The 27,253-nt window shown below is 40.1% G+C and overlaps 1 protein-coding gene across 1 annotated transcript; it reads right to left on the bottom strand.

Moving 5' to 3' along the window:
- Positions 1-8,751: 8,751 nt before the first annotated feature.
- On the bottom strand, positions 8,752-26,376 carry cnrip1b (cannabinoid receptor interacting protein 1b). Its single transcript, XM_052012232.1, has 3 exons — positions 25,996-26,376; positions 25,057-25,201; positions 8,752-11,076 (listed from the first exon to the last, which is right to left on the bottom strand). The coding sequence occupies exons 1-3, from the start codon at positions 26,172-26,174 to the stop codon at positions 10,912-10,914; spliced, it is 489 nt and encodes a 162-aa protein (XP_051868192.1). The 5' UTR covers positions 26,175-26,376; the 3' UTR covers positions 8,752-10,911.
- Positions 26,377-27,253: the final 877 nt, after the last annotated feature.

The raw sequence follows: 27,253 nt of genomic DNA, 5'->3' as shown, positions 1-27,253 counted from the left end.
TCTTTTTGCATTACTGAGAATGTGCTGGGGACAGCCTGCAGGTGTTGCCACTCTTCTGGTGCCAACATAGCATGCCCACAGCTCCTAACCTGTATGGCTTTGGAATGTGGGAGGAAACTGGAGCACCTGGAGGAAACCCACACAGACACGGGGAGAACATACAAACTCCTTACAAACAGCGGCGAAAATTGAACCCGGGTCGCTGGTGCTGTAAAGCATTACGCTAACTGCTACACTACCGTGCTGCCCTTGTAATGAATTATTTCATAATTCGTCCACAAGGTTTCCACTACCTGCTCGCTTCTCAACACCGAGATTTTAGCCTTAACCACTAAGACTACTCCTACTTCTCTATCATTTTAACTGAAGGAAGAATCTGTTTTCTATTTTCTATCCTGAGCAATAATCTGACCAGGGGAAAAAAAACTAATTCATCAAGCATAAATTCAGGAAAAGTACCAATGGGGTCATAGAGACATAAAGCTGTACATCATGCAAATGGGCCCTTTGGCCCACCATGACCATGCCGACCTTTTGCCCATCTACATTAATCCCATTTGCCCATATCCTTCTATGCCATGCCTATTGAAGTGACTGTCTAGATCTCTCTTAACCATAGTAATTGGATCTGATTCCACCACCTCCTCTGGCAGTCCATTCCTGATAGCGATCATTCTATGAAAAACTTACCTCTCGGATCCCCCTTAAAAAATTTCTCTCACCTTAAACCTATGCCCCCTGCTTCTGCTACTGATTTTTTAATGGGAGAAGATATGTATAATTACCTAACTATTTTGGACTAAAGAAATAGTGAAGTCTCAGAAAGTGTGATACTTTATAATTAATGGCATAAGTCACTTCATAATTTCCCCCTTCTTTTGCACTGTTTACTATTCTCCATGATATCCTGAGGAAACTGTGTGTCATTTACATTTCTGGTAGTTTCTACTTTCTACTTCATTTCTGCTTCATTTGAATTAAGATGCACGTGTATATTTTAAAATAAAGAAACTAGGATGAACTATACCAAGTAGAAAATGCAGGTGCAGTGAATTTCCTGACCTTTATGAAGAATAAATATATCAAGTGCCCAGCTGAAACTCTGAAATGCATAATCACCAAAAGATGAATAAATCAAGGCATCTCAAGGGAAACTAGCCAGGACTGCGTTTAATGTAATTTCTTCAGCACTACCAGTTTGCTGCAAAATCATTTACTTATTGTGATCTGGGCTGAAACGGTGGTGGTAACTGATGGAATATTGAGCCAAACCACACTGGCTTTTCCTAGTCGGTGCTCAGACATTGAAAATGAAGTAAGTCCTCGACTTCTGCAGTCACAGTGTGAAGTGTGGAAATCTGAGATGTGCAGAGATCTTCAGGGAGCTGAATCTGTCAATTCACTCCATTGATGGATTCCGCATGGAATCCAATGATGGGACCAAGTCTTGCCAGCACAATCCTGGGGATCACCATTTGGAAATAATACCAGGTCTAACCTGGTGAAGCATCCAAAACCCCACTGATTTTAAGGGAGTTTGCTGGGCACCAATTTAGGAGACACCATATTTGTTAGTTACTTTTTAAACATTACTTTGGGTTATTTTAATCCTTTCAATTATTTTTAAGTTACAAGCATTTAAAAATTGAGAAAATCAATGGCAGCTATGACAGACAGCGAAACTTTGACCCAGTTTTACCCTCTGGTGTCTCTCAAGAGCACCTTGGGAACAGAGCCTCTGTAACATGCTGCCTACGACCAGAAAGATCAGACTTCTGCATCCTGTGCAGGTAAGTATGGTGACTACTTGTACTATTCTGGGCAGCGGGGACCAGGACAGCTCAATAACTCTCAAAAGGGAATTGAGCAAATGCACGCAGGTCTGAGAAAAGGGCAGGAAACTATATGGATGACTCTTTCAAAGAGCTGCCACAGGCACAATGGGTCAAATAACCTCTTTCTATGCTCTATGATTCCCAATGAGCTTCACCAGAAGAACCAATTAGGATTGTGCCTGCTTGGCAACCAGTTGCCTGTGTTTCTCACAGGGAGGCAGGTGCTGCACAACATGGTCAAAATACCTATCTAATTAATGTTATGATGGATAATGACATGAATCATTGATGTCAACAAAATTATGTTAAAGGAGCCTTGTTGCTTTGAATAATTTGTGCAAGGAAAATTGAAATTCCTATTAAACTAAGATTGCTAAACCAGAGTTCTTTGTTCAACCACAGCTTTCCTCTGGCAATCATAATACAACTCCTTAAGTCTTTATATTGTCACCAAACACCAAGGTGAAATTGTGAGATTCTTTCCTGGTTATAATTGTCTCTGATTGCAGCATGTTGTTTTCTTAACTGATGCACATAGAAAAACAAAATAGCCTAAGGCTGCAGCCCATTATCACAAGAACAACACAGAGAAAGCTCTCTAATGAGTAAACACCTTTAACTAAGTATATTTTGTAGCTGAAATTCATCTCATATCAAATGATCTTATTCTGAACAATTAGTAAAGCTGCCTCAATTAATATTTCGAGGACAGAATTCAATCTTTCTTCATTCTTTGATGGTCATGATGTTAATGGCTTTTTAGCGTAGATGGTAAATTTAGAAACACAAAATGCCATTTTGTTTCATTTGTTCTTTATCTTCCTTCCCTAATAATCAGTGAACAAGAATTTTGACAGACCCTCCTGGAGTAAATAGGCTCATTGCTGTATATGATGCTGTAAAAATAACCTCTTCCTTGCACCATTGCGAAAAGATAAAAATCATAATAATGTAGCAGTTAAAAATCGCAGTCCCTTTATAGATTTGCAGTTGATGCTTTTATCACAAGCTGTTTTGTGGCTACCTGCCATTTATAGCCATTAAAAGTGATGTAAAGTGACAATGAATAAAATGTGGTTGTTCAATTCAATGATGCACCACTACTTTTGTTCTCTGCCTAGTATCATACCGTAAAGGTCATTATCTGTTGCATTGCGGGTGGAGGTGCAGTGTGAGAGAAGAGATCATTTTGATCATTCCACAATTGCGATCACTTTACAAATGGAAGCGGAATAAATATATTCTTTGAATATAATGGATTTGTGCATGTTGAGAGGAAGCAATTTGTTCTTTCTGACCCCCACCTTTTCCTGTTGATCCGTGAAAGTTTCCTTCTTGTACCAGTGTTTTATCCCAAGAAAATGGAAGGAAGAGAGGGAATATTGTCCCTAATCTGATATGTTTGAATGCTAACTTCTTCTCAAGCTATGTGAACTCGTGGCTAAAAGGGAATAAGACCAAGCAAGAACTCCTGAAATGTGAAAAATTGAATAAATTCCTAAATAAATGCTGGAAAAGACTCATTATCAAAGGCACAGAGGAAAGTAAATAGTTAAATCTTTGCCAAAGTAAACACTGTGGGCTTTATGGGCTTTACAATAGTATATTGCTGTGGTAACAACAGTTCAGTAGTAACCATGGTTGCCTGTGTGTTTATTACGCAGAAACTTACACAAGCATAAAAAATCTCTCAGACCAGCAAACAAACTAAGTAAGGTCTTTCCAAAATTAAGCTAGAATTTGAGAACGTACCTCAAGGAACTCTGTTAATTGAGATCTGAGTGCATAAAGCACATACAAATGGCATTTTTCAACAAAGCAAGCCATGTGAATAATTCAATAGGCATTCCTCAGAATAAGGGGAATTTAACCACTGTCAATTGGCCTTATGCGCAACCTGGTGGCTGGAATTATAGTTCCATGGCATCCAGTTTCTTATTGACCTCTAGTACATGCATCAAGCAGGGAAATTTCAGGAAGATTTTTTAAATTAAAAGTTTACAAAAATAACAAAACTCTTGGCAAAGCAATCAAGAAGAATTATCTTTATCCAAGGCCTAGATTTGTTTCAGCAGGTTAAGTTTGTGACACTGCTCTCACTGCAATTTCTATGTGGGCTCTGATAGCAGTTCCTTGATCAATAAGAGTAAGGTTATTTATAATACTGGAACAAATGCAGGTATAAGTTCATGATTATTATTTAAAATTATCAATATTAGAGGAGTGAAAAAAACACCAATTGAAAAGAAGTCAGTGATAATGAATCCTGTATTTATTTAAGTATTTTTCATATGCAATCTTCACATTAGTGTTACACTCTGAACAAAAGTTCTGTTTTCACATGCATACCATTATAAAAGAAAATGTCCTACTCATTTGAACTTCTAGACCAGTAAGACTTGCCAGGAAGTGAACTCTGAATTGCTAAAGGGAAACACTTTGCATTTCCCCTGTGTCCCTCTTTGATTGCAGTGCTGCATATAACAACACAAATGCAATAATATAACAATATAAGAAGCCAGAAAACCACAACCAGTCAACGTTGTAGATTGTCATCCAAGATTAACTAACAGAAAACAACGACATTAGCAGATTGACAATGGCTTCAACTCACTTGGCTAACATATTTCAATCTGATTGTATGTTATAATGCGAACATGTTAGAGCAGTTAGATTATAAAGGTTAACAATTTAATAGCAGTTGGGGTGAATTCTGGATCATCATCAGAGGAAGAATATTATCTATAATTCTGTGTAATTTTAGCCACAGCACTAATATCACCATGGAAATGGAATCAGTGGTTGTGAGTCACTGGCCGATGCAAATTGATTGTTTCTTTTCAATTGGGAACTCTTTGCCGCTCAGCAGGCAATAACACAGCACACAAAAAACTTACTAAACACTTTACAAAAATTGAAGATTTATTCCAAGTAATAAGGAAACAAACACTTACAACTGTCAGTTACCAGCATGGTTTGTGCATTATGACCAAGCGATATTAATCATTGCAACCACATCTTTCGATGTAGTAATTCCATTATTCTTTGCACTGTTTCACAAAGGAATTGGTCTGTTATTATAAGCATTTATAATGGGAAAATAATCATAAATACTACAATATATTTCTTAGAACAACTTCTGCCTTATCTTTACTTTTCACCTAATAATTGCAACACAAAGAAGGTCAATTTAGCCCAGCATATTATGGGTATGTATGCATCAAATAGGTCTCATTCTATCAATCCTTGATACTTCATTGATTATATAACCATATTGCTACATTCCTTTCTTCTTCATGTGTTTACTTAGCATACCTTTAAATTCATCCATACTATCGTCTTCAAACCACTCTCTGACAGAAAAGGGTTCTTGAGAATTCCTTACCGTCTTTATTAGTGACTGTCTTCCATTTCTGGCCCTTAATTTTAGACTCCCTTACATGTGGGTATTAAAATTTCTCTTAGATGGTGGAGCAAAATGCACAGTGTTAGTGTGGCCATCTGTTATAACCCACGCCTGATCTGTTGTTCAATTGCAGTTAATGGAAATGAGTCAAGAGTGTTGTGTATGTCTCCCGTCATGCTTCACTATTCAAGATAGATTTCTACCCTATTCTCTCCTCATCTAACCTATTGAATCTTTCATAACTTTAAAGACCTCAGGCAGAGAAAAGAGCCCTGGCTTGGTCAGCCAGAGACAGAACATATTTATTGGTTGGATTTGGCAAATACATAGGACATATCGAACATAGAATAGTACTGCATAGGAACAGCCCCTTTGACTCACTATGTCTATGCTAAATGATCCCAAACTAAACTAATCCCATCTATCTGCATATGGTCCGTATCCCTCTATTCCCTGCCTGTCATGTGTCTGTCTAAATGCCTCTTAAACGTTTGTGTCGTATCTGCTTCTACCACGTCTCCTGGCAGCATATTCCAGGCACCTACCATTTACTGGTAAAAAACTTACCTTGAAAATCTCCTTTAAACTTTCCCCCTCTTACCTTAAGGCTATGCCCTCTAGTATTTGACACTTCCACCCTGGGAAAAGGACTCTAACTATCTACCCTATCTATGCCTCACATAACTTTATGTACTTCTATCAGGTCACTCCTCAGCCTCCCAGGCTGCAGAGAAAACAATCCATGTTTGTCCGACCTCTCCTTATAGCTAATACAGTCCAATCCAGGCAACATCCCGATGAACATCTTCTGCGCCCTCTCCAAAGCCTCCACATTGTCCTGTAATGTGGCACCCAGGACTGCACACAGTACTCGAAATGAGGCCTAACCGAAGTTTTATACAGCTGATGACTTTCCAACATTTACACTCAACACCCTGACCGATGAAGGCAAGTCTTCGTACGCCGTCTTTACCACCTTATCCATTTGTGTTGTCACTTTCAGGGAGTTATGGACTTGCACTCCAAGATTTCTCTGTACATCAACGCTCCTAAAGGTCCTGCTTTTACTGTATACTTTCCTCTTACACTTGACCCCCAAAAATGTATCACCTCACACTTGTCTGGATTAAACTCCACCTGCCATTTCTCAGCCCAAATTTCCAACTAAACTACATCCCTTGACAACTTTCTTCACTATCCACAATTTTCATGCCATCTGTAAACTTACTAATCAGACCACCTACATTTTCGTCCAAATCATTAATATATATCACAAACAACAAAGGTCCCAGCACTGATCCTCATGGAACACCACTGGTCACAGTCCTCCAGTCAGAATAACACCCCTCCATCAATACCCTCTGTCTTCTATGACCAAGCCAATTTTGGATCCAATTTACCAACTCATTGTGGATTCCACATGACTTAATCTTTTGGACTGGCCTACCATGAGGGACCTTTACAAATACTTCAACAAAGCATTGATTTGATTTAATTGAGTGCAAAAAATGGACTAATTTAGCAGATTTTGAATAATATAAAGGTTGTTCCAGGTGCATTCTGACAAGGCTTACTGAAGAACATAAGAAAGAGGTGCAGGATTTGGACACGCCCCTCATATCTGCTCTGCCATTCAATAAGATTGTGGCTGATCTGACCTTGACCTTGGCCTTGGCCTCAGGTCCACTTCTGCGGATGGGAGGGGTAAGTATTCAGGCTCCTCCCAACCAAATCCCCTCCCTACTGACCAGAGAGCCTTCCTCTGACACCAGCTGGCATGTCCCCACATGGGCCATTGGCTCCCTTCCCTTGGATGGCTAGCTGCAGCTGATGGTGGTTCTGCAAGTTGTCTACAACAGTCACCAGTGACAGATCCAGTGGGAGAGGTAGAGGAAAAGAAAGCTTATTATTTAATTTACTTTCTGGAGATGTTATCCCTCATGCTTAAGTTGATTTCAACATTCCATTGTTGGGTGTGTGTTTTAATTGTAGCTCTTTAAGTACTGCTATTTTAGTAAAATTTTATTGCAGAAAAATAACGGCAGTGAGATCTTACTTGATGTTCTGATTGATCATGCAACTGCGGTATTGGAAAACATTCATATATGACTCTGAATCCAGGTTCATAAAGCCAAAAATAATAGAAGTGAAGTTTAACGGAAGTCTATGAGCAATCAGTTACAGCACACTGTTGTAGATGAAGCCTATAAAAAATTTTAACTTGAACTCTGAGAAATTGTCTTCCATGATCCTTGAGGTAATGAGAGATTGTGAGATAAAATTCAGAAGTAGAAGGGACAAGCCAAGGCTGGAGGACAAATTGAAGTTGATAAAATCGGTGATTTTAAGAAGGATTTTAAACAAGCTTTTCTGATAAGATTAAATGTAAGTGTGGATAATAAACAGTTTTGTTTTAAACTCTGCGGCTAGACTATTTTGTTAATTATTCATACCAACAAATAATAATGAAATGATCATCAATTCTAGGTTCCAAGATAAGGATATGACTCCCTACCTTCAGACTGGAGAGCTTCTTGCATATGGTGCTTATTTGGTATCTGACACCAGAGGGAGCTGTTCACTAGAGACAAGAGATTGCAGATGCTGGAGCAACACACAGAATGCTGGAGGAACTCAGCCGGTCAGGCAGCATCTATGAAGGGAAATGGACAGTTGATGTTTTGGATCGAGGCCCTTCATCTGGAACTGTTCACTAATTGCTGATCCCAATTGGTGCATGCTGGTGTTACCTTGCTATTCTGCTACAGATACCACCTTGCTTGAAATTTGGTCATACAATCCTAGAAAGAAAATATTGTACTATTGAAAATTGGGTTAAACCAGAATACAGCAATTTTACATCTACTTCTTCTCATTTCTCGTTGGGATTTTTGTTCTTCCTTGTTCGTTTTCTCCAGCATAAAAATCCACCAAATAACACCAACAGTAATGCAACGTGTAAAATATGTCTGCAGTGAGATCTTCAAACTCAATTATCTGAAATCTTATTTATTCACAGAAAAATCAGGTTTTACCAATGCTGTTTCCCTGTCCTTTTTAAAGGGCCAACATTCAAACTATATTCTTTATCCTCATTGAGTTCTCTAAGCTCCTATCACATCAAATATAACTTCATGTGTGTTTTGCCTTCTTCTCGAATGGAGGTCAGGATTACAGTCAAATCTCAGTTTGCTAGCCTCATGACTTTTCTAGGCTGTTAATCCCTGCCACATCTCAGAGTTTGGTGCTCACTGACACATTAGGGAAAACACTCAAACTCCATACTTAAGCACAAGAGATTTCACTTATGCCCATAGGAGTGGGTTTCCCCAAGGTGCAGGCATTCTCAGGCTGCACTCATGTCCCAGTGGAGGCCTGCATTCCCAATAGTGCCTAACTATAGGCTTGCCCCCAGGCACAAACATCAGGCCTTCCACAGGCTCCAGATGTGTTCCTACCCCCATGCACAGCACCACCCATCCCACCCCACCCCCCACCCTCAAGACCCAATCATTGCAGCATCCATTCATTCAGTAGCAATATCCCCAGTAGCTGGAAGAACGTTGTTGGCATTCTGGTATTTCCCCTAAAAGGCCAGCTCCAGCAATTGCTGAGAGCACAGTGGCGCAGCTAGCAGAGCTGCTCCCTCAGATCTCTGGGTTCAATCCTGACCTCCAGTGCCATCTGTGTGGAGTTTGCCCACTCTGGGCGCTCTGGTTTCCTCACACTTCCCAAAGGTGTGAAGGTTGTTGGGCTAATTGGCCACTATAAGTTGCCCCTACCATGCAGGTGAGTGGCAGAATATGGAGGAAGTTGATCGCAATGTGGAAAGAACAAAATGGGATTGATATAGAATTAATCTAGGTGGGTGTTTGATGTTTGGCACAGATTTGGTGGGCTGGAGGGTCTGTTTCTACGCTGGACAACTCAATGAATTTCGAGAACATGCAACACAACAGTAGGGAAAGACATACTAAGAAGGGCAAAGTCAGGTTCAGCATGAACCACAAAGGGAAGCCCCACCTCACTGTTCTGGGCGCACTATAAATGCCTCTTTCACGCTTCATGTGACGTTTACAAAGTTGCAGGGTGATTATTCGGCCCATTAATCTTCACTCTAATGTCTTAGTTTCCTGCATACCTTTGTTTGGTATCAGGGAGCTAAAGCACACTTTATGTGATTGAGATGGGAGGAATCTTCTTCACCCAGAGGGTAGTGAATCTTTGGATTTCTCTACCCAATTGGGCCTTGGAGGTTGACTCACTGAGAATGTCCAAGGCAGAGATTCAAAGAAATTTGGATATGAAGGAAGCCAAGGAATTAGTGCCAAAAAATGATATTGAGGTAAGAGATCAGCCATGATCTTATTGAATGGCAGAGCAGGAGTGGAGGTTGAAAGGCCTACTCCTGCCTCTTCTTCTTATGTTCTTTATCTTTTGAATGTATTTACTAATCCTTAAAGAAACGACACGGGTCGTTCTCACAACAGTTTTGCTATTATTTTGTGTCTGACTCACCTGTGGGTACTTATCTTATTTCATGACAGCCCAGGATATAACAAACTTCCTAATTCTTAATCCAAAAATAAGAAGCGGCAAGGTAGCCAAAAAATTGTCTATGGGAATGTTTCTATTCCATTTCTAGTCCAGCAAAATTAATAAAGCAATGCTTATACATAATAATATTTTAAGTAACTGGTACTGGATATCAAAAAAAGGATTTAATTTGCCTGGGCTTATTGATGCATATAGAATTGTTTTTATTGCATATTATCAAGAGCTTAACACGTTTTGCATTGCCTTCCCATTATCCACCAAACCAACCAGGAAACATTACAGAAGAGCACTTCACATCTATTATACAAAACTCTGTGACTCCACACAGCAACACAACATAATTCCTTAAATCTTAATCATGTAAGAATAGTAAATGCACAAAAAACATCATTGAATGATATGAACAGTTTAAACTGGTTGTTTATTCAAATTGTTCATCAACTGGTTAACACTGACACTGCTTATTCCCATAGCTCACCACCAGACCACCTGCATCAATCAGAGGTAGACCAAATAGATTCAGCACAGAGCAAAATAGAATGTAGCATCCTGTTAAGTCTAATTTTGAAAATGACTTAAAAGGACTGCCATTACAGAATTATGTACACTACTCTCTCATCTTGAAGTGCAGATGGAATCATGTTGTGTAATATTAGGAATATGTTTAAAATCACTGACTGCTACTCTAACAAATGCATGTTCCGACTGCTTTGTTAGGATAATAAACAAAGACATTGTACATTAATTTACCCACATACATTTTACATTGATTTACTCTCCTAACTGTTGTCTTAGAATGTAAATGTTATTTTCGGAATGGAGATACTGGAGTTTAAATTCTGCTGAGTGATATTAGCATCAAATCTGATAATGTTTTTATCAAATACATGTGTATCAAATTCTTCCATCCGTTTAAAATACTTGGATAAACGCCCATAATAAACGGCAGGCAAAGCAATTACACATGAGTACTAATGTTTTCATTACCAATACCACATTGTGCAATTTCAACCCAATTGTGTCCACGTTAAGGCTTGGGTTTTTCATTTATTGTGTAGACAATGACAACTTGTCTAGGCCAATGTTTAAGGTGATATTTTCTAATATTACGTCTTAGGTAAACATTTCCTTGTTGATCCACATCAGGCTGCGAGTCTCATTGGGTTTGCACTCATACTCGATGCTGCCAAAGCTGTTCCCCCACTGGCAGTGATCGCGTTTGTGATAGTTGTAGAACTTCACTTGCCACACAGTCTCAAAGGTACCAATGTCGTTGAACTGGAGAGAGAGGGAGGAAAGAAAGTTTCAGCAACACTGGTGGTTCACTGGAATAATACATTTCAAAGCCAAATCAAAATCTCAAACCCAAGAATTAAATGTTACTAGAATGTGAGTGGAATTACTTTAATTACTCAAAATCAAAGTCGAGTTCATTGTCATGTGCACAAGTACATGTGTGCACTACCAATGGTGGGGAAAGATTGCCTGTGATACGTTGGGCTGAGTCCACTGCTCTCTGCAGCTTCTTACATTCCTGTGCATTCGAATTGCTGTAATGATACAACCAGTCAGGATACTTTTACCAGTACATCTGTGGAAGTTTGTCAGTGTTTAGTTGCAAGCCAAACCTCCTTACCTTCTATGAAAGTGAATACGCTGGCATGCCTTCCTTGTGATTGCATCAACGTGCTGGGCCCAGGTAAGGTCATTATTTTTTAACACCCAGAAATTTAAAGGTGCTGACCCTCTCCACTGCTGATCCACCAATGTAGACCAGCGTTACTAATACTAATACTCAGATTTCCCTGATGTTACTAATACCAGCTACCCTGTTGAATCATCCAAATTTACCCAAAGTAAGACAAACTGCTCTCCTGGTTCATTTGCATCTTTCATTTTGTGTTTTTTACATGACTCAGCAAGACAAATTTGTGTCTATAGTAAGTTCCCCTAGCTTTATTTATAAAAATATGGTAGTTGCTCCGAGGATGACTAAAACTGAAATATGGGCCGGGTGTTCCCTCTGAATGAGATGTGGAGGATATATTACAATGGTTCTATTTGCAGTAGATCTGCATTTTTACTATAATCATGGTTTTTATTGAGTAACAAGTAAATGCAAAAATTAAATAAATGAGGGCTTGTTGGGAAATTGTTTCCTAGACATTTAATTCACCTGTAAAGAATTGCGAAGGGATGGAGACACAAGAGACTGCAGATGCTGGAATCTGGAGCAACAAACAATCTGCTGGAGCAACTCAGTGAGTCAAGTGGGTGTCTAGGGCTGAGGTAATGTCCTGTAATGATCAGTGCAGTGTGTAAGGATTAGCTTTTGCAACAAGGCACAAGTAAAAGTAAACAGTATGGTGTAACTGCTACAATGGAAACATGGCTGCTGGGTGAGCAAAACTTGGAACTGAATGTTCAAGGATATTTGACACTTAGGAAAAATTGAAAAGGAGGTGGTGTAGCTATTAATAAGGGACAAGACCAGTTGAGTGGTAAGAAGTGATTTTGGCTCAGCAGATTATATTAGAAATTGGTAAATTAATTTATTATTGTCACACGTACCAAGGTACAATGAAAAAATGTGTTTTGCATGGCATACATACAGATCACTTCATTACATCAGTGCAATGAGGTAGTACAAGGGGAAGCAATAACAGAATGCAGAATAAAGTACAGTGCAGGCAGCTAATAAGGTGCAAGGCCGTGATGAGGTAGATTGTGAGGTCAAGAATCCATCTTATCGGACTAGGGACCATTCAATATTCTTATAACAGCAGGATAGAAGCTGTCCTTGAGCCTGGTGGTACATGCTTTCAGGCTTTTGTATCTTTTGCCCAATGGGAGGGAAGAGGAGAGAGAATGTCAGGGAGGAGGGATCTTTGATTATGTTGCTGCTTACTGAGACAGCAAGAGTGTAGACAGAGTTCATGGAGGGGAGGCTGGTTTCCATGATGTGCTGAGCTGTATAGAATGAGAATCAATTTGGCGGTGTGCTATGAAGTAGCAGTGGGCAGGAATTTTGGTAGGAGTTATTTTTAGGCCACCAAAGAGTAGTTGTAACATTGGGCACAGCATAAACCAGGAAATTCTAGGTGTGCGTAATGAAGTAATATGGTAATCGTGGGGTCTTCAAGCTACATATACACTGAACAAGTCAAATTTTCAGTAGTAAGGAAGAGGACAAATTTGAGGAATGTATACAGAAAGGTTTTCTAGATTAACATATTGAGGAACCAACAAGGGATAAAGGCTATTTTAGATCTTGTTTTGCGTAATGACAAAGTGTTAATTGATAAACTTGTTTCATAGGATCCTTTAGGGAAAAGTAACTGTAACATGATAGAATTTTTCATTAAGATGAAGGTTAAGTAAATTGATCTGAAACCAGAGTCCTAAATCAAAACAAAGGAAACTATTATAGTATGAGGAGCGGGTTGACAGATTGGGAAGCTTCACTGAAAGCCGTGGTGGTGAATATGCAATGGAACTAATGCAGGAACTGCAACAGTAATACATTCCTTTCTGGTGCAAAAGCACAGAAGGACATGTGACCCAACCATGGTAAGTCAAAGAAGTTCGCTCTCTTTGGAGCGAAGGAGGATGAGAGGTGACGATAGAGTTGTACAAGATGATAAGAGGCATAGATCGAGTGAACAGTCAGAGACTTTTTCCCAGGGCGAAAATGGCTAACATGAGGGGAGATAATTTTAAGGTGATTGCAGGAGGTCTAAGAGGGATGTCAGAGGTAGGTTTTTACACAGAAAGTGGTGGGCTCATGGAACACACTGCCGGCAGAGGTTGTGGGGTCAGGTACATTAGGGACATTTAAGAGACTCTTAGATAGCCACATGAATGATAGAAAAATGGAGGGCTATGTGGGAGGGAAGGGTTAGATAGATCTTAGAGCAGGATAAAACGTCGGCACAACATTGTGGGCCAAAGGGCCTGTACTGTGCTGTAATGTTCTATGTTCTATGTTCCATGATAGTATTAGATCTAATGAGTAGTTAATAACGTTGCAATAAAAAGGAAACTCGAGGATTGTGGGCAGTTTAGAATTCAGCAAAATGGGACCAACAGATTGATTATAAGAGCAAAAATAGATTAGGAGGTATACTGGCAGGGAACGTAAAAGTGGGATGTAAAAGCTTCTACAAGTATGATGTGAAGACAAATATAGGTCCTTTACAGTCAGAAACAGGAGAATCTATAATGGGGAACAAAGAAGTGGCAGAACAATTTTTTACTTATTAATTTTTAGGACCCGGCTGTCACTGGCAAGAGCAACATTTTTTGCTCATTCCTAATCGCCCTTAAGAAGGTGGCAGTGAGCCATTGGCTTGAACTGCTGCTGGGCTTTTGGTGAAGATACTCCTACAGTGTGTTGGGCACAGAGTTCCAGGATTTAGACCCAGTGGCAATGAAGGGCTGAAGATATATTTCAAAGTCAGGATGGCGAGTGAGTTGGAGGAGAACCTAAGGTGGTGGTGTTCCCCTGCATCTGCAGTCCTTGTCCTTCTTGGTAACAGAAGTGTGTATTTGGAAGGTGCTGTTGGAGTAGCCTGGATGATTAACCTTTTGTAGGTGGTTTGTTACTCTAGCCACAGTGCACTGGTGATGTCGGTGTGGTTGATGGGGTGTCAGTCAAGTGGTCTGCTTTGTCCTGGATGGTGTTTCTAGACTGTGATTGGCACTAAGCTCTTTTAGGCAAGAGGACAGTATTCCATCACACTCCTGGTTTGTGCCGTGCAGATGGTGGAAGGGCTCAGGATGTCAGGAGGTAAGTTGCTCATTGCAGGATTCCCAGCCTCTGACCTGCTCATGTAGTCATAGTATTTATGTGGCTGGTCCGGTTGAGTTCCTGGGTAGTGGTAACTCCCAGGATATTGATGGTAGGGAATGTGGTGCAGCTTGATTGTTGCATTTGCAATTAAACAGAAGAGATTAAACATAAATATTCCTAGAAATGCTAAAGAAGGGAGAGTCTAATGAACAGAAGAATTAAAAGAAATTTCTATTAGTGGAAAAAGTGCTGGAGAAATTCAAGGGACAGAAAATATCACTGCCAATTTGACAGTGACGGTATTAAGGCAGTTAGGCCAAAGATATTTGCTTTAAGGAGCAAACTAAAGTAGGAAAGAAAGGCAGAGAGATTAGGAAATGGAAGGTCAAAAGTATGGATAATACATCAGAGAAAACAATCAAATAACTTTCTCTGATGCTCTTTAAGACTAACTTGGCACACCATAATGATATGATTTTTACTGGGTTAAAGCAGAAAGCACCCAATGTACTCATAATAACCACAGAGTTAAAAAAAATTGAGGACAGAAATCCCCATAAAACCCAACAAGTTTTGTTTAATATAATAGCACCTTATTTCTGCTATGAGTGAAAATGATCTTAGTAGATCTGGGAAATGGAAATGAAAATCCCTTTCAAAATGGAGAGTGCAAACGAAGGAGAAATTCCAGGGAAGGCAAACTCAACAATTTGAAAAGAAAGGAGCAAATTGGCCAAAGACCGACATGGTTAGGACAAAAAAAAATAGGCTTAAGATGACAAATAACAAAAATAAATGGAATAACAAACTTGATCATGCTGACCACCGTCTCTGATGATCAAACAGTATTAAGACGTTTAGGGATTAACTATAATTGTTTCTCCATGTCTCTGCTATGGTTTTACAAGCCAAGTTATGAAAATACACTTTGTAATATGCATTAGGGCAAAAGAAAGAAAGCAGTGGAATAAATGAAAGCAAATTCAAATGGAAGCGGAGGGTGTGGGTGAGGTCCTTAATGAGTACTTTGCATCAGTATTTACCAAGGAGAAGGACATGGAGGATAGAGAGGTCAGTGTGGAGCGTACTAACATGCTAGGGCATTTTGAGATAAAGGAGGTAGTGTTGGGTTTGTTAAGGAGCATTAAGGTGGATAAGTCCCCAGGGCCTGTTGGGATATACCCCAGGTTATTGAGAGAGGCAAGAGATGAGATTCTGGGGCCTTGACCAGTATCTAGCTCCAGGCAAGGTCTCTGGTAAGTAGCTAATGTTGTTCCATTATTCAAGAAGGGAAACAGGGATAATCCTGGTAACTATAGACCAGTGAGTCTCATGTCAGTGGTAGGGAAGTTACTGGAGTGGATCCTTATGGATAGGATTTACGAGCATTTGGAAAACCATAGCCTAATTCGGGACAGTCAGCATGGCTTTGTGCAAGCCAAGCCATGCCTTACTAACTTAATTAAGTTTTTTGACGAGGTGACGAAGGTGATTGATGAAGGTAGAGCTGCGGATGTTGCCTACATGGATTTTAGTAAGGCGTTTGCCAAGGTCCCTCATGGGATGCTCACCCAGAAGATTAAGATGCATCGGATCCATGGTGAATTGGCTGTTTGGATTCAGAATAGACTTGCCCATAGAAGACAGAGGGTAGTGGTCAAGGGGACTTATTCTAACTGGAGGTCTTGACTAGTGGTGTTCCTCAGGGATCTGTACTGGGACCTCTGTTGTTTGTCGTGTATGTAAATGACCTGGATGAAAATGTACCTGGGGAGGTTAGTAAGTTAGCAGATGATACGAAGATTGGTGGTGTTGTGGATAGTGTAGAAGATTGGCAAAGGACACAGTGGCATATAGATCAGTTGCAGATATGGGCGGAGAAATGGCCGATGGAGTTCAACCCAGCCAAATGTGAAGTGTTGCACCTTGGGAGATGAAATGTAAAGAGACAGGTCACTGTTAATGGCAAGACCCTTAACAGTGTTGATGAACAGAGGGATCTTGGGGTCCAAATTCATAGCTCCCTCAAAGTGGCTACAAAGGTTGATAGGGTGGTAAAGAAGGCATATGGCGTGCTTGCCTTCATTAGTCGAGGCACTGAGTTCAAGAGTCAGGAAGCTATACTGCAGCTTTATAAAACTTTAGTTAGGCCACAACTGGAGTATTGCATTCAGTTCTGGTCGCCCCATTATAGGAAGGATGTCGAGGCTTTGCAGAGGGTGCAGAAGAGGTTTACCAAGATGCTGCCTGGATTAGAGGGCATGTGCTAGGAGAATAGGTTGGACAAACTTGGGTTGTTCTCTCTGGAGCAACAGAGGCTGAGGGAAGATCTGATAGAGGTTTATAAGATTATGAGAGGCATAGACAGAGTAGACAGCCAGTATCTTTTCCTCAGGGTTGAAATGTCTAATACCAGAGGGCATGCATTTAAAGTGATAGGGGGTAAGTTCAAAGGAGATGTGTGGGGCAAGTTTTTTTACACTGAGAGTGGTGGGTGCCTGGAATACGCTGCCTGGGGTGGTGATGGATTCAAATACAATAGGGGCATTCAAGAAGCTCTTAGATAGGCACATGAATGTGAGGGAAGAGGTAGAATATGAACATTGTGTAGGCAGAAGAGATTAGTTTAGTTGGGCATCTTATTACTAATGTAATTGGTTCATCACAACATTGTGGGTCGAAGGGCCTGTTCCTGTGCTGTACTGTTCTATGTTAATATGTATGAAAATTAAATTAATTAAGTTTCTTTATATGTTTAGACACTTAATATTTGATATTAATATTGTTGTTTATAAAGTTTACAGCACAGAAAGAGGCCTTTCCCCTTAACTAGTCTATGCCTCTTTTTCTCCAGATGAATCTCTCAGCCGTCTACTTCTATTGGCATATCCTTCCCATTTTTTCCTCTTACTTACATAACTTCTCCCATAGGTATCCATGCCATTCCACTCAATTACTTCTTGTAGTGGGTTCCATGTTCCCACCACTCTTTAGATAGTGAAATTACTCTTGAATTCCCTGTTTGATTTAAATGCCTGGATTTCATTCATAGTTTGGAGAAAAGGAACCATGATTTGCATTATAAAAATATAAAATATTAGAAGGCAATAAGCTATTATCTCACTCTTCAGAATACCTTCTTGGGACCCTACCTTAAACATTAGTGATACAAAGAATTAAGTCAACAATGGTGGCAAATGGGAACAATCTGCAAGGGTACAGGCAACATTGATTGAATGTGTGTGTCTGTGCATGTGTTTGCACCCGTGTGTGTGTTTGTCTTTGTGTGTGTGTTTGTCTGTGTGTGTGTGTGTGTGTGTGTGTTTGTCAGTGTGTGTCCATGTGTGTGTGTTTGTCTGTGTGTGTGTGTCTGTGTATGTATGTCTGTGTGTGTGTTTGTCAGTGTGTGTGTCCATGTGTGTGTGTTTGTCTGCGTGTGTGTGTGTGTTTGTCTGCGTGTGTGTGTGTGTATGTATGTATGTCTGTGTGTGTGTCCATGTGTGTGTGTTTGTCTGCGTGTGTGTGTCTGTGTATGTATGTCTGTGTGTGTGTTTGTCAGTGTGTGTGTCCATGTGTGTGTGTTTGTGTGTGTGTGTGTGTGTGTGTGTGTGTGTATGTATGTATTCTGTGCGTGTGTCCATGTGTGGGTGTTTGTGTGTGTGTGTGTGTGTGTGTGTGTGTGTGTGTGTGTGTGTGTGTGTGGGTGTATGTATGTCTGTGTGTGTCCATGTGTGTGTGTGTGTGTATGAAGATTGTTACATAAGTGAAGGCTTGTGATCAGCTGAGAAAAGGGATGATCATAGAAATACACCTGGTCCTGCATGGACTCTTTGAGGCAACTCCAAAAGTTTGTGGCTGTCCAGCAATGTGCTCCATAAGTGAATGCACACACTTTTCTAAGAAAGTCAGCCCTTGTGTGATAGGTGATGTTCCACAAGTTTGAAGAACTATCTGTGATTTCGTCACCTATAGCCTGGAAAAGAAAAATCAGCATGTTGGTGCATGCTTGTCATATGAGTTGTTTACCAGAGTGAGATGGATCATGTGTGCCTTAATATCATTGCATATGTATTTGTGGCTATGTGAGTATGTCAGATAGGATGTGTACATGACTTTTGTGAATCCATTAGTATTCACCTGCAGCTTTATCATTCTATTAAATAAGTGGTGGCAGAGTGAAGAAAATAAAAGCCAGGAGTGGTTTAATCACAAAGTCTCACCCTGACATATCTGGTCCTGACGTGATATTTAGTTTTCACAAAACCATGTCCTAGAAATTGGACAGCATGCGGATAATTCTCTTGCCATTCAGGCCCTTCTGGAGAGGGCCCCGATGGGTTGCCTACCTCCACCTACACAAAGCAGATTACTGCCTTCTTCAAAAATAAAAAAAACTGCAAATGCTAGAAATCTAAAACAAAAACAGAAAACACTGGAAGAGTTCAACCTGAAACATTAACTCTGTTTCTCTTTCCACAGATGCTGCTTGACCTGCTGAATGTTTCCACTTTTTTCATTTTTATTTCCTTCTGTCTTTGATTGGTTCCACCAAGGATGTCCTCCCACCAGTCAAGGACATGTTCAAGAGGCCGTTCCTCAAGAGAGCAGCATCCATCACTAAGGACCCTCACCACTCAGGCCATGGCCCCTTCTCATCACTACCATGGGGGAGGAGGTACAGCAGCCTGAAGACCCATACTCAATGATTCAGAAACAGCTTCTTTCCCTCCATCATCAGATTTCTGAATTGTCTATGAACCCATGAACACTACCTCATTATTCCCTTTTTGTTTGCACTATTTATTTATTTTTGTAATTTATAGTAATTTTATGTTTGCACTATACTGCTGCCACAAAGCAACAAATTTCACATCATCTAAGTCAGTGATAATAATTCTGCTTCCGATTCTAATTCAATGCTTCCACATCTCCCTCTGCTTCCTGAGGTCTCAGTTTTGTCTATCTATTGTACTGTCAAACACACCCACTTACTGCAACGTGTTTGCTGATGTTGGAACAGCCCCTTTAAACTCAGTACACATGCTCTTTGGCAGCTCAACAAACAGCTGGCAAATGTCTTCAGTTCTGGAATGGTAATGCAGTTTCATCATGCTATTTGCCATATAAGACAGAATCGGACATTTCAAACATGGCAATTGAACATAGGGATGGAAATCCTGCCTCTGTGGTTGGTGCATGGTAAAGAAGATATGATACATTAACACTGATTTTTCCACTGTTTCCAATAACTATGCTTTAATATTGCATCAAGCTGCTACTTCTAATATAAGCCCCCAATGTTCACAGATCAGCAAGACTCTTATCTATTTCATCTTGATATTTTGAGGCAATCACCATCCTTAAAATTATTTCTGCTTTTAAATTTTTTCTTCCTGTGGAAAGTTATCTAGTGTTCCCAGACTGTAATTTCTATTTATTCTAACATTAAAGCAAAAATCAGTTAAAGAAGTAACAGAACAGAATTAATCAAAGAAATCATAACAGTTCTGTCACAGAAACAGGTTACGATAATCCATCCTACCTGTGGCATATAGAATAAAGGTGGAAGTGAAGCCATCATGCTTTGAATACAAAGTAAGAAAACAAATGTGCGGAAAAAATTGCGATACTTTCAGATGATAAGTAGAATAGGCACATAGCTGATGCTAATGTGAACCTGACCACATCAAGAATGTTACGTTTGGAAAACAAACTGGCTAATTTTACATAAAGATGTTTCTTCAAAGAAGTTCCTGAGCTGTCTGAGCCATCAGAATATTCATAGAGTGATAAAGCATGGAAACATGGGCCCACCAAGTCTGTGCCAACCATCAACCTTCCATTTACACTAATCCTACATTATCCCACCTTATTCTCTCCACATTCTCATCAATCTCCCCACCCCGGATACTACCACTCACAAACACACTAGAGGCAATTTTACAGTGCCAATTAACCTACCAACCTGCCCGTCTTTGGAATGGGTAGGAAACTAAAGGAATCTGGGGGAAATCACACGTTACAGGGAGAACATGCAAATGCCACACAAACATTGCTCAAGGTCAGGAGTGAATCTGGGTCTCTGTCACTGTGAGGCAGCACCTCTACCAGTTGTACCACTATGCCACCCATTGCCTGTGAAGCGTTACTGCTCAGAGTTGAATAGCATGATAGGTGATAATATTTTGAAGTTTTTGTTCAATTGCCCTTGGATTCAGATAGAAATTATGCAGCTGTATATTTTGACAGCTTATCTGTGGTCATTTATCTCCTTCAAGGACTAAATAAAATGTGTAAAGTATAATTAGAGTGAAAATTACACACGGTTTACAAACATGGGAAAGGAAGTAAGCTAGTCAGGTCCTCAAGTCTGTGCTACTATTCAATCAGTGGTTGGCTGCTTTGCATCTTAACATTATCTAGCTAATTTTCTATTGTCAACCTTGATACTCTACACTAGCAAAAGTCTATCACCATCAGGTTTGAAGCTTTCAACCAAGGCCCAGTGTCAGAAGATTTTTGGGGAAAAGTTTTCCAGGCTTCCACTTCACTTCATGACATCACTGTTGGAACGTCACCCTAATTTTTAGGTTATTCCCCCTTATTCTGAGTTCATCCACTATCTTTTCTCAATATCTCCAAGTACAGTAGAAAGCAACAGATAATGATTAATAGCATTGATAGGGGATGAGATGGAATTAAGAGCCTTTTATCAAGCAAACCTTATCCTCTCGAACAACATTGATGGTGGCTGATTTCAGATACTGTTTCAGGAATTTCTAATAACATGGTGCTGAAGGACATGTGAGATCTAAAAAGATCTGGCTTCCATGAGGTGGAAATGCACAGGATCTCACTGGCACAAAGATTAACCACCCTTTATGTCAGATAAGGCCTAGTCCATGAATAGCAATGAGTATGAGGAACAGAAAGGATTAATATTCAAAATGAGAATATTGCATTACGTTCTTCAGATAGATCTGGGTGCCCTTGCACAGGAAACATGGGAAGTTATCCTGTAGGTACAGCTAGAATTCGGAAGACAAATAGAATATTGATCTTTATTGCAAGGGAAAGGAAGGAAGAAAAATCCACAGATGCTGAAAATCTGAAATAAAAAATAGAAAATGCTGAAAATACTCAGCAGGTTAGGCAACATCTACGGAGAAAGAAAACTGAGTTAAAATTCCATATTGAAAAGTGTTTTGATAAAAATTGGAAAAGCTGGTTATCTGAAATTGTTGAATTCAATACTGGGTTCTAAGAGCCGTAATGTGCCCGGATGAGGTGCTGTTCCTCAAGCTTATGTTGGGCTTCATTAAAACAGTGTAAAAGGCCAAAGACAGAGAGATCAGAGTGGGATTGGGAAGAAGGATTAAAGTTCATCCTTGCTGACTGAATGTTGATGTTTACAAAATGGTCACTCGATCTGTCTTTTTCTTTCTCCAATCTGTGTGGTACACCTGGAAGAAATATTTGGATGTTGGGAAGGGAAGAGGTAAAAGGGCAGTGTTGCTTCTCCCATAGTTGCAAGGGAAGGTACTGTGAGAAAGGAGGTAGCTTTTGTTGGAGATGGATGAGTGAACCAGGGAATCATGAAGAGAAGAGTTTCTCCAGAATGCTTCAAGTGGAGAGGAGGGAGTGTCTGGAAGTAGCATCACATTGAAGGTGATTGAAATGTGGAGGCTGGTGGTGTGGAAGGTAAGGACAAGAGGAATTGTATCATTTCTCTAGGTAGAGGAGAGGGGATGGGAGAAGAATTGCACCACCTTCGCCTGAAACATTCAGTCTTCCTTACTATTCATCTTATCACAAATATTCCACTTCCAGCTCTCCCCTTTCTCTGTAATTTAAGACTAACTTTTTTTCTGACTTTTTCTCATTCTGATGAAAGGTTTCTGACCTACAATATGAACTCTTGTTTCTCTCTCCACAAATGCTGCTGCTTGACTTGCTGACTATCTCCAGCATTTTCTGTTCTTTTTCAAGAATAAGGAAATCTTGCTCCACTGTAGAAGTCCACCTCAACTATGACATTCAGCTTTGGAAGAATATATTTGATTTAAAGCGGGTGTAACAAAGATGTATATGGTATCACATAGGATATACGGCGCAGATACAAGCCTTTCAGCTCAACCAGTCTATACTGGCATTCATGCTCAACTCAAGCCTTCTCCCATCCTTCATCAAATAGTTCCTTCTCTCTCATTTGTTTGTCCACCCTCCCCTCCAATGCCTTGATACCGTTCACTTCAACCACATCATGATAACAAGTTGCTCATTCTCACCACTCTTTGGGTAAAAGGGGTTTCTTATGAATTTCCTTTGGATTTCTTGATGACTATTTTATATTGATGATCTCTACTTACCCTTTTCCACAAAAACATTGGCTCTGTATCCACTCTATCAAACACTTTCTTCAGTTTAAAGACCTGTTAGGCTGCACCTCAGTCTCTTCCAAAGAGAAAAGGGACTCCATCTGTTCATCCTTTCCTGTTAACGTATAGCTTTGCATTTTTTGCATAATCCTTGTAAATCTTCTCTGCATCCTGTCCAGTACATCTATATCTTTTCTTTTTAAATGGCAGCCATAAATGTATGCAGTACTCCAGATGTGATTTTACCAAGGTCTGATACTTCTCTGCTTCCCTACTTCGTAATTCGATCCCTCATGAAGTAACCATTGGTGCTTTGGTTTCTGACCTTACTAACTTGCAGTACAATTTTTAGTGATTAGTGTATCTGCAAACAAAAAATCCCTTTGTTCCTCTACCCTGCCTAACTAGCTAAGGAGTAATCCCCACACCCCCGTCCCTCCTATTCTTCCCACCAAAATATACCAGCTCACATTATCAATGTTGAACCTCAGCTGCCATTTATTTGGTAATTTTGCAAGCTTTTTAAAGCTTTCTTAGTATTTGCTGCAGTCTTCCTCCATATCAACTATTCTCCAACAGTAATCCCCATCCCACCTCACACAACTTGCTGTCATCTGCAAACTTAGAAAGCATGCTTTTGATTCTAGAGAGCAAGTCACTAAATTATTAATGTAAATTCTGAAAAGCAGTGGTGCCAGCACTGATATTTGTGGAAAACCATTGCTTACCTTCTCCTACTTGCTGCTTTCTGCCTTGAATCCAGCTAACAATCTATTCTGCTACATGCCCCCTGACCTTGCATTCTCTGACTAAATTCATTGGTCAATTATGGGATATGATCTCATTGTTTCCCATACCTATTATGCACTCACTAATTTGATTCCTGGGACTAGAGTTTATAAAATGATGAAAGCCCCTATAAATTCTGGAATTTAAAAGAGTGATAGACAATCTTATTGAAACACATGACATTTTGAGGGGCTTGACAGGACAGATACTGTGAGAATATTTCCACCATTGAGGGAATCTGTTACCAAGAGGTAATGTTAGAATAAGATATCAGCCACTGGACAGAGGTTGTGAATACACAGAGTGTTGTGAATGTTTGGTACTTTCTAACTTAAGAAGCTGTGATGATGAGTCATTAAGCATATTCAAGGCTGAGAAAGATTTTTGGATTTACGTATGCTCCATTTACAAATTGTTGTATGCCATTGACTCTTAACAACAGGCGTCCTTGATGTACAATTCTGCCACTTTCCGCCCTTGAAATAGTGTGCCAAAGTAGCCACAATGCATTTTGTCCAACCTTTCTAATTTACTAAATTTTGCTTAATGTTTCTCAAGAACACATCCCTTTCGTAACTTGAGGAATACCTGTACAGTGGAATCAAGGGTAAGGAGGATCAAATGGAGTTGTGACCAAAGGTCAGATCAGCCCATGATTTTATTGAAAGCACAGAAGGCACAAAGGGCCTTGTGGTTTACTCCTACTCGTATTTCTTTTTTCCCTATGTTCTTATGTATGAAGATCAGTTCACTTCTGGGTTTCACATTATGTCATGGAAACAGCAAGAATGAAAAGCAGTTAATTTAAACCATAGGGCTACAAGCCTATTTGTGATTCATACTTTCTCACTCACTTTTATACTTATGGTCAGATTTTATCTTTTAAATCTCTCCTATTGCAATTCTCTGAATTAGCTGCCCTTACAATATAGTGGGATTTTTATTTTAATGGTGCACTATCTGGTAAAATTATTCATGGGAAATGTCAGCATTCCACAAAACAGGCAAATCGTTAAGGTTACATTTCTGAGTAGTGATGATATCTCCTCTCTCTAAATTTGAGAATTAAACATCCATATGAAAGTGAAACTCTCATTCATCATTGATGTCTTTCCCTCATTCAGCATTTGAGCCCTTCTCCTCCAATGGTCTGTCTTTTTCTTGCTCTACTCAGTAATGTCAACAATTAAAATCACTTACTGTTTAACTGCTAATCTCTGGAAGGTTAGAGTCCTGCTACACAATGTAGAAATGGCATTATGAGCTACTGACTTGGAATGAGATTTGATTTTTTTTAACCTGAATGTTGACTTGCAGAGGCTGGCGTTCCCCACTTTTCGTGTGAGCCACTCCTTCTGTGTCATAGATCCCAGTATAATTCACCACTTGCGGGTTCCTCGATTTCTCTTCTAGGGGGATAAGTACAGCCCCAATCATCATCGACCTGCAATCACACAGGGTCCTCCTTCAGTTATTTCAGCATCTTACGTTTGGCTGCGTTATCACAGGCAATGCTCCAAATGCAAGTGAATGTACTGACCAATGTCACAGTCAGTCTATCAATGCTGATCTTGCCTTTTGCACTATTTTATTAATAATGCAAGGAATATCATGGATGTGAAGAGATAATTTACACATTCAATAGGAAGAAATGACAAATATATCATTACAGTATAACCACTGTTTTAGCTACGTGCTCCTGGCGCGGGGAGGAGAACCGGGGCTCTGATTATTATGGGGCTGGCTCTGGTGGAGGTGCACAGCCCGCATCTACCCAGCACTCAGGCAGCCATAACTTGCTCTGCAGTCTGATGTGCACCTTGCCGTCTCTGTTTGAAATTAGCCAGCCTTTAGATTTGGGTGCACGGGAATTAAAAGAAAAATCTTTGCAGCAGGAAGCGCGGCATCCCGAAACGGTCATTGATTTCGAATCGGGCATCTGCGTGCAGATAAGCACCAGCGGTCCAGATTTTATGAGACGCTGATTGACTGACAAGGGTGATCAACTGACTGGCATCGTCTCTTCCTAGAAGCTCAGCTGCTATACACCCACAGGACGGCCCCCAAGGATCTTTACACCTGAAGCAAGGCAGGGCAGGGAACAGCTGCCACCAACAGCACCAGATCATAAAGGCAATAAAAAGCCCAGGGGATTTAAAAATAGCGGGCTTGCCCAGTTACACCGCGACACCCAGAGACTATAAAAAGGTCTCGCCCTGTGCAGCCTTTTGTACTCACTTTGCTGATACAATCCCGGGCTTTAACACGACATCGATCTTGTACTTCGCTCCTGTTAACAGCTTGATGGTCCGGTTTTGTCCGAATCGCTGACCATCGACTTTGAAATACACTGGCCCGTCACCGGGTTGGATTTTCAAAGAGACGCCGATTTTCACCAAACTGGGAATTTCGTCCATGATGGACAACGGGGCGTCTCAACGATGCTGATGAGACGGGCGGAAGAAATACTGTAGCCTGGGCATTCAGAGCCCGTGGAAATGTTCAGTGCAAGCGCACAGCACAACCGCGACTGCAAGCATCAACCTGCACGGGCTAAATCCACTTTGATTGCACACATAATCCCTGGCTACAATGCACAGACGTCAGCACTGCGCTGCCGGTGTGGGACACTGCCTAATGAACTGCTGTTCCTATAAGCAGTCAAGATGGCATGGTAAGTAATGTCCTCATTTCTCTTCATTCTGTGCAAATACAAGGCTCAGCCACTTCCAATAAAATGCACCATGTGACAGGAAAAATGTTATGAATAAATGTTCAATTACATTTATTCATGAATATATAGCATTTAAAAAAAAACAGATTTCCCGTTTCTGTTGGATGGTATATTTGTTTAAAATTCTTTACTAACTGCAGAATTAAATCTACCTTCTATTATATACAGAATGTGGAAAATACCTCAGGGAGAAAGAAGGGATATAAGAATGGGCCGAATGACCTCCGTTGCATTATTTTCTGGTACAAGATAATTCACCAATGAATTTCCAAAAATTAAAACTTTGTCCTATCACTCTATAGCAATACATTTGAGTTTTATTTTAAAGTGTTTAGATTAGATCTAATTCTCCAATCACAGTTGCTCACATGCAGGGAGGAAACAGTTCACATATACGGGATAAACTATTACATAAAAACTACACACTTGTATTTGGAATATCCCCTTGATCTAAATTCTCCCTAGCTATACATATAATCCCAAATCACATCTCTCGAATACCAATGGCTAGGGAATTAAATTTGCTGCCAAAAATCGGGCTAGATTAAGAAATCCATGTGCATCTCCAGCTGCCACTGATTTTAAAGTCAGATAAGATGCACCTTAACAGACCAGAATCAAAGCTAAAATGAGACATTCACTGTGTTTCATGTCTCTTTCAATTCCACACATAATACCACTGTAGTTCCAAATTCAAGGATCGATACGGTGATATGAGCAGGAGTAACATTTAACTTTGTTTGTGATGGGGTGACCACAGCC

This window comes from Pristis pectinata, chromosome 3 (genome assembly GCF_009764475.1).
Source record: "Pristis pectinata isolate sPriPec2 chromosome 3, sPriPec2.1.pri, whole genome shotgun sequence".
NCBI lineage: Eukaryota > Metazoa > Chordata > Chondrichthyes > Rhinopristiformes > Pristidae > Pristis > Pristis pectinata.
This window is presented reverse-complemented; position numbering and strand designations above follow the sequence as displayed.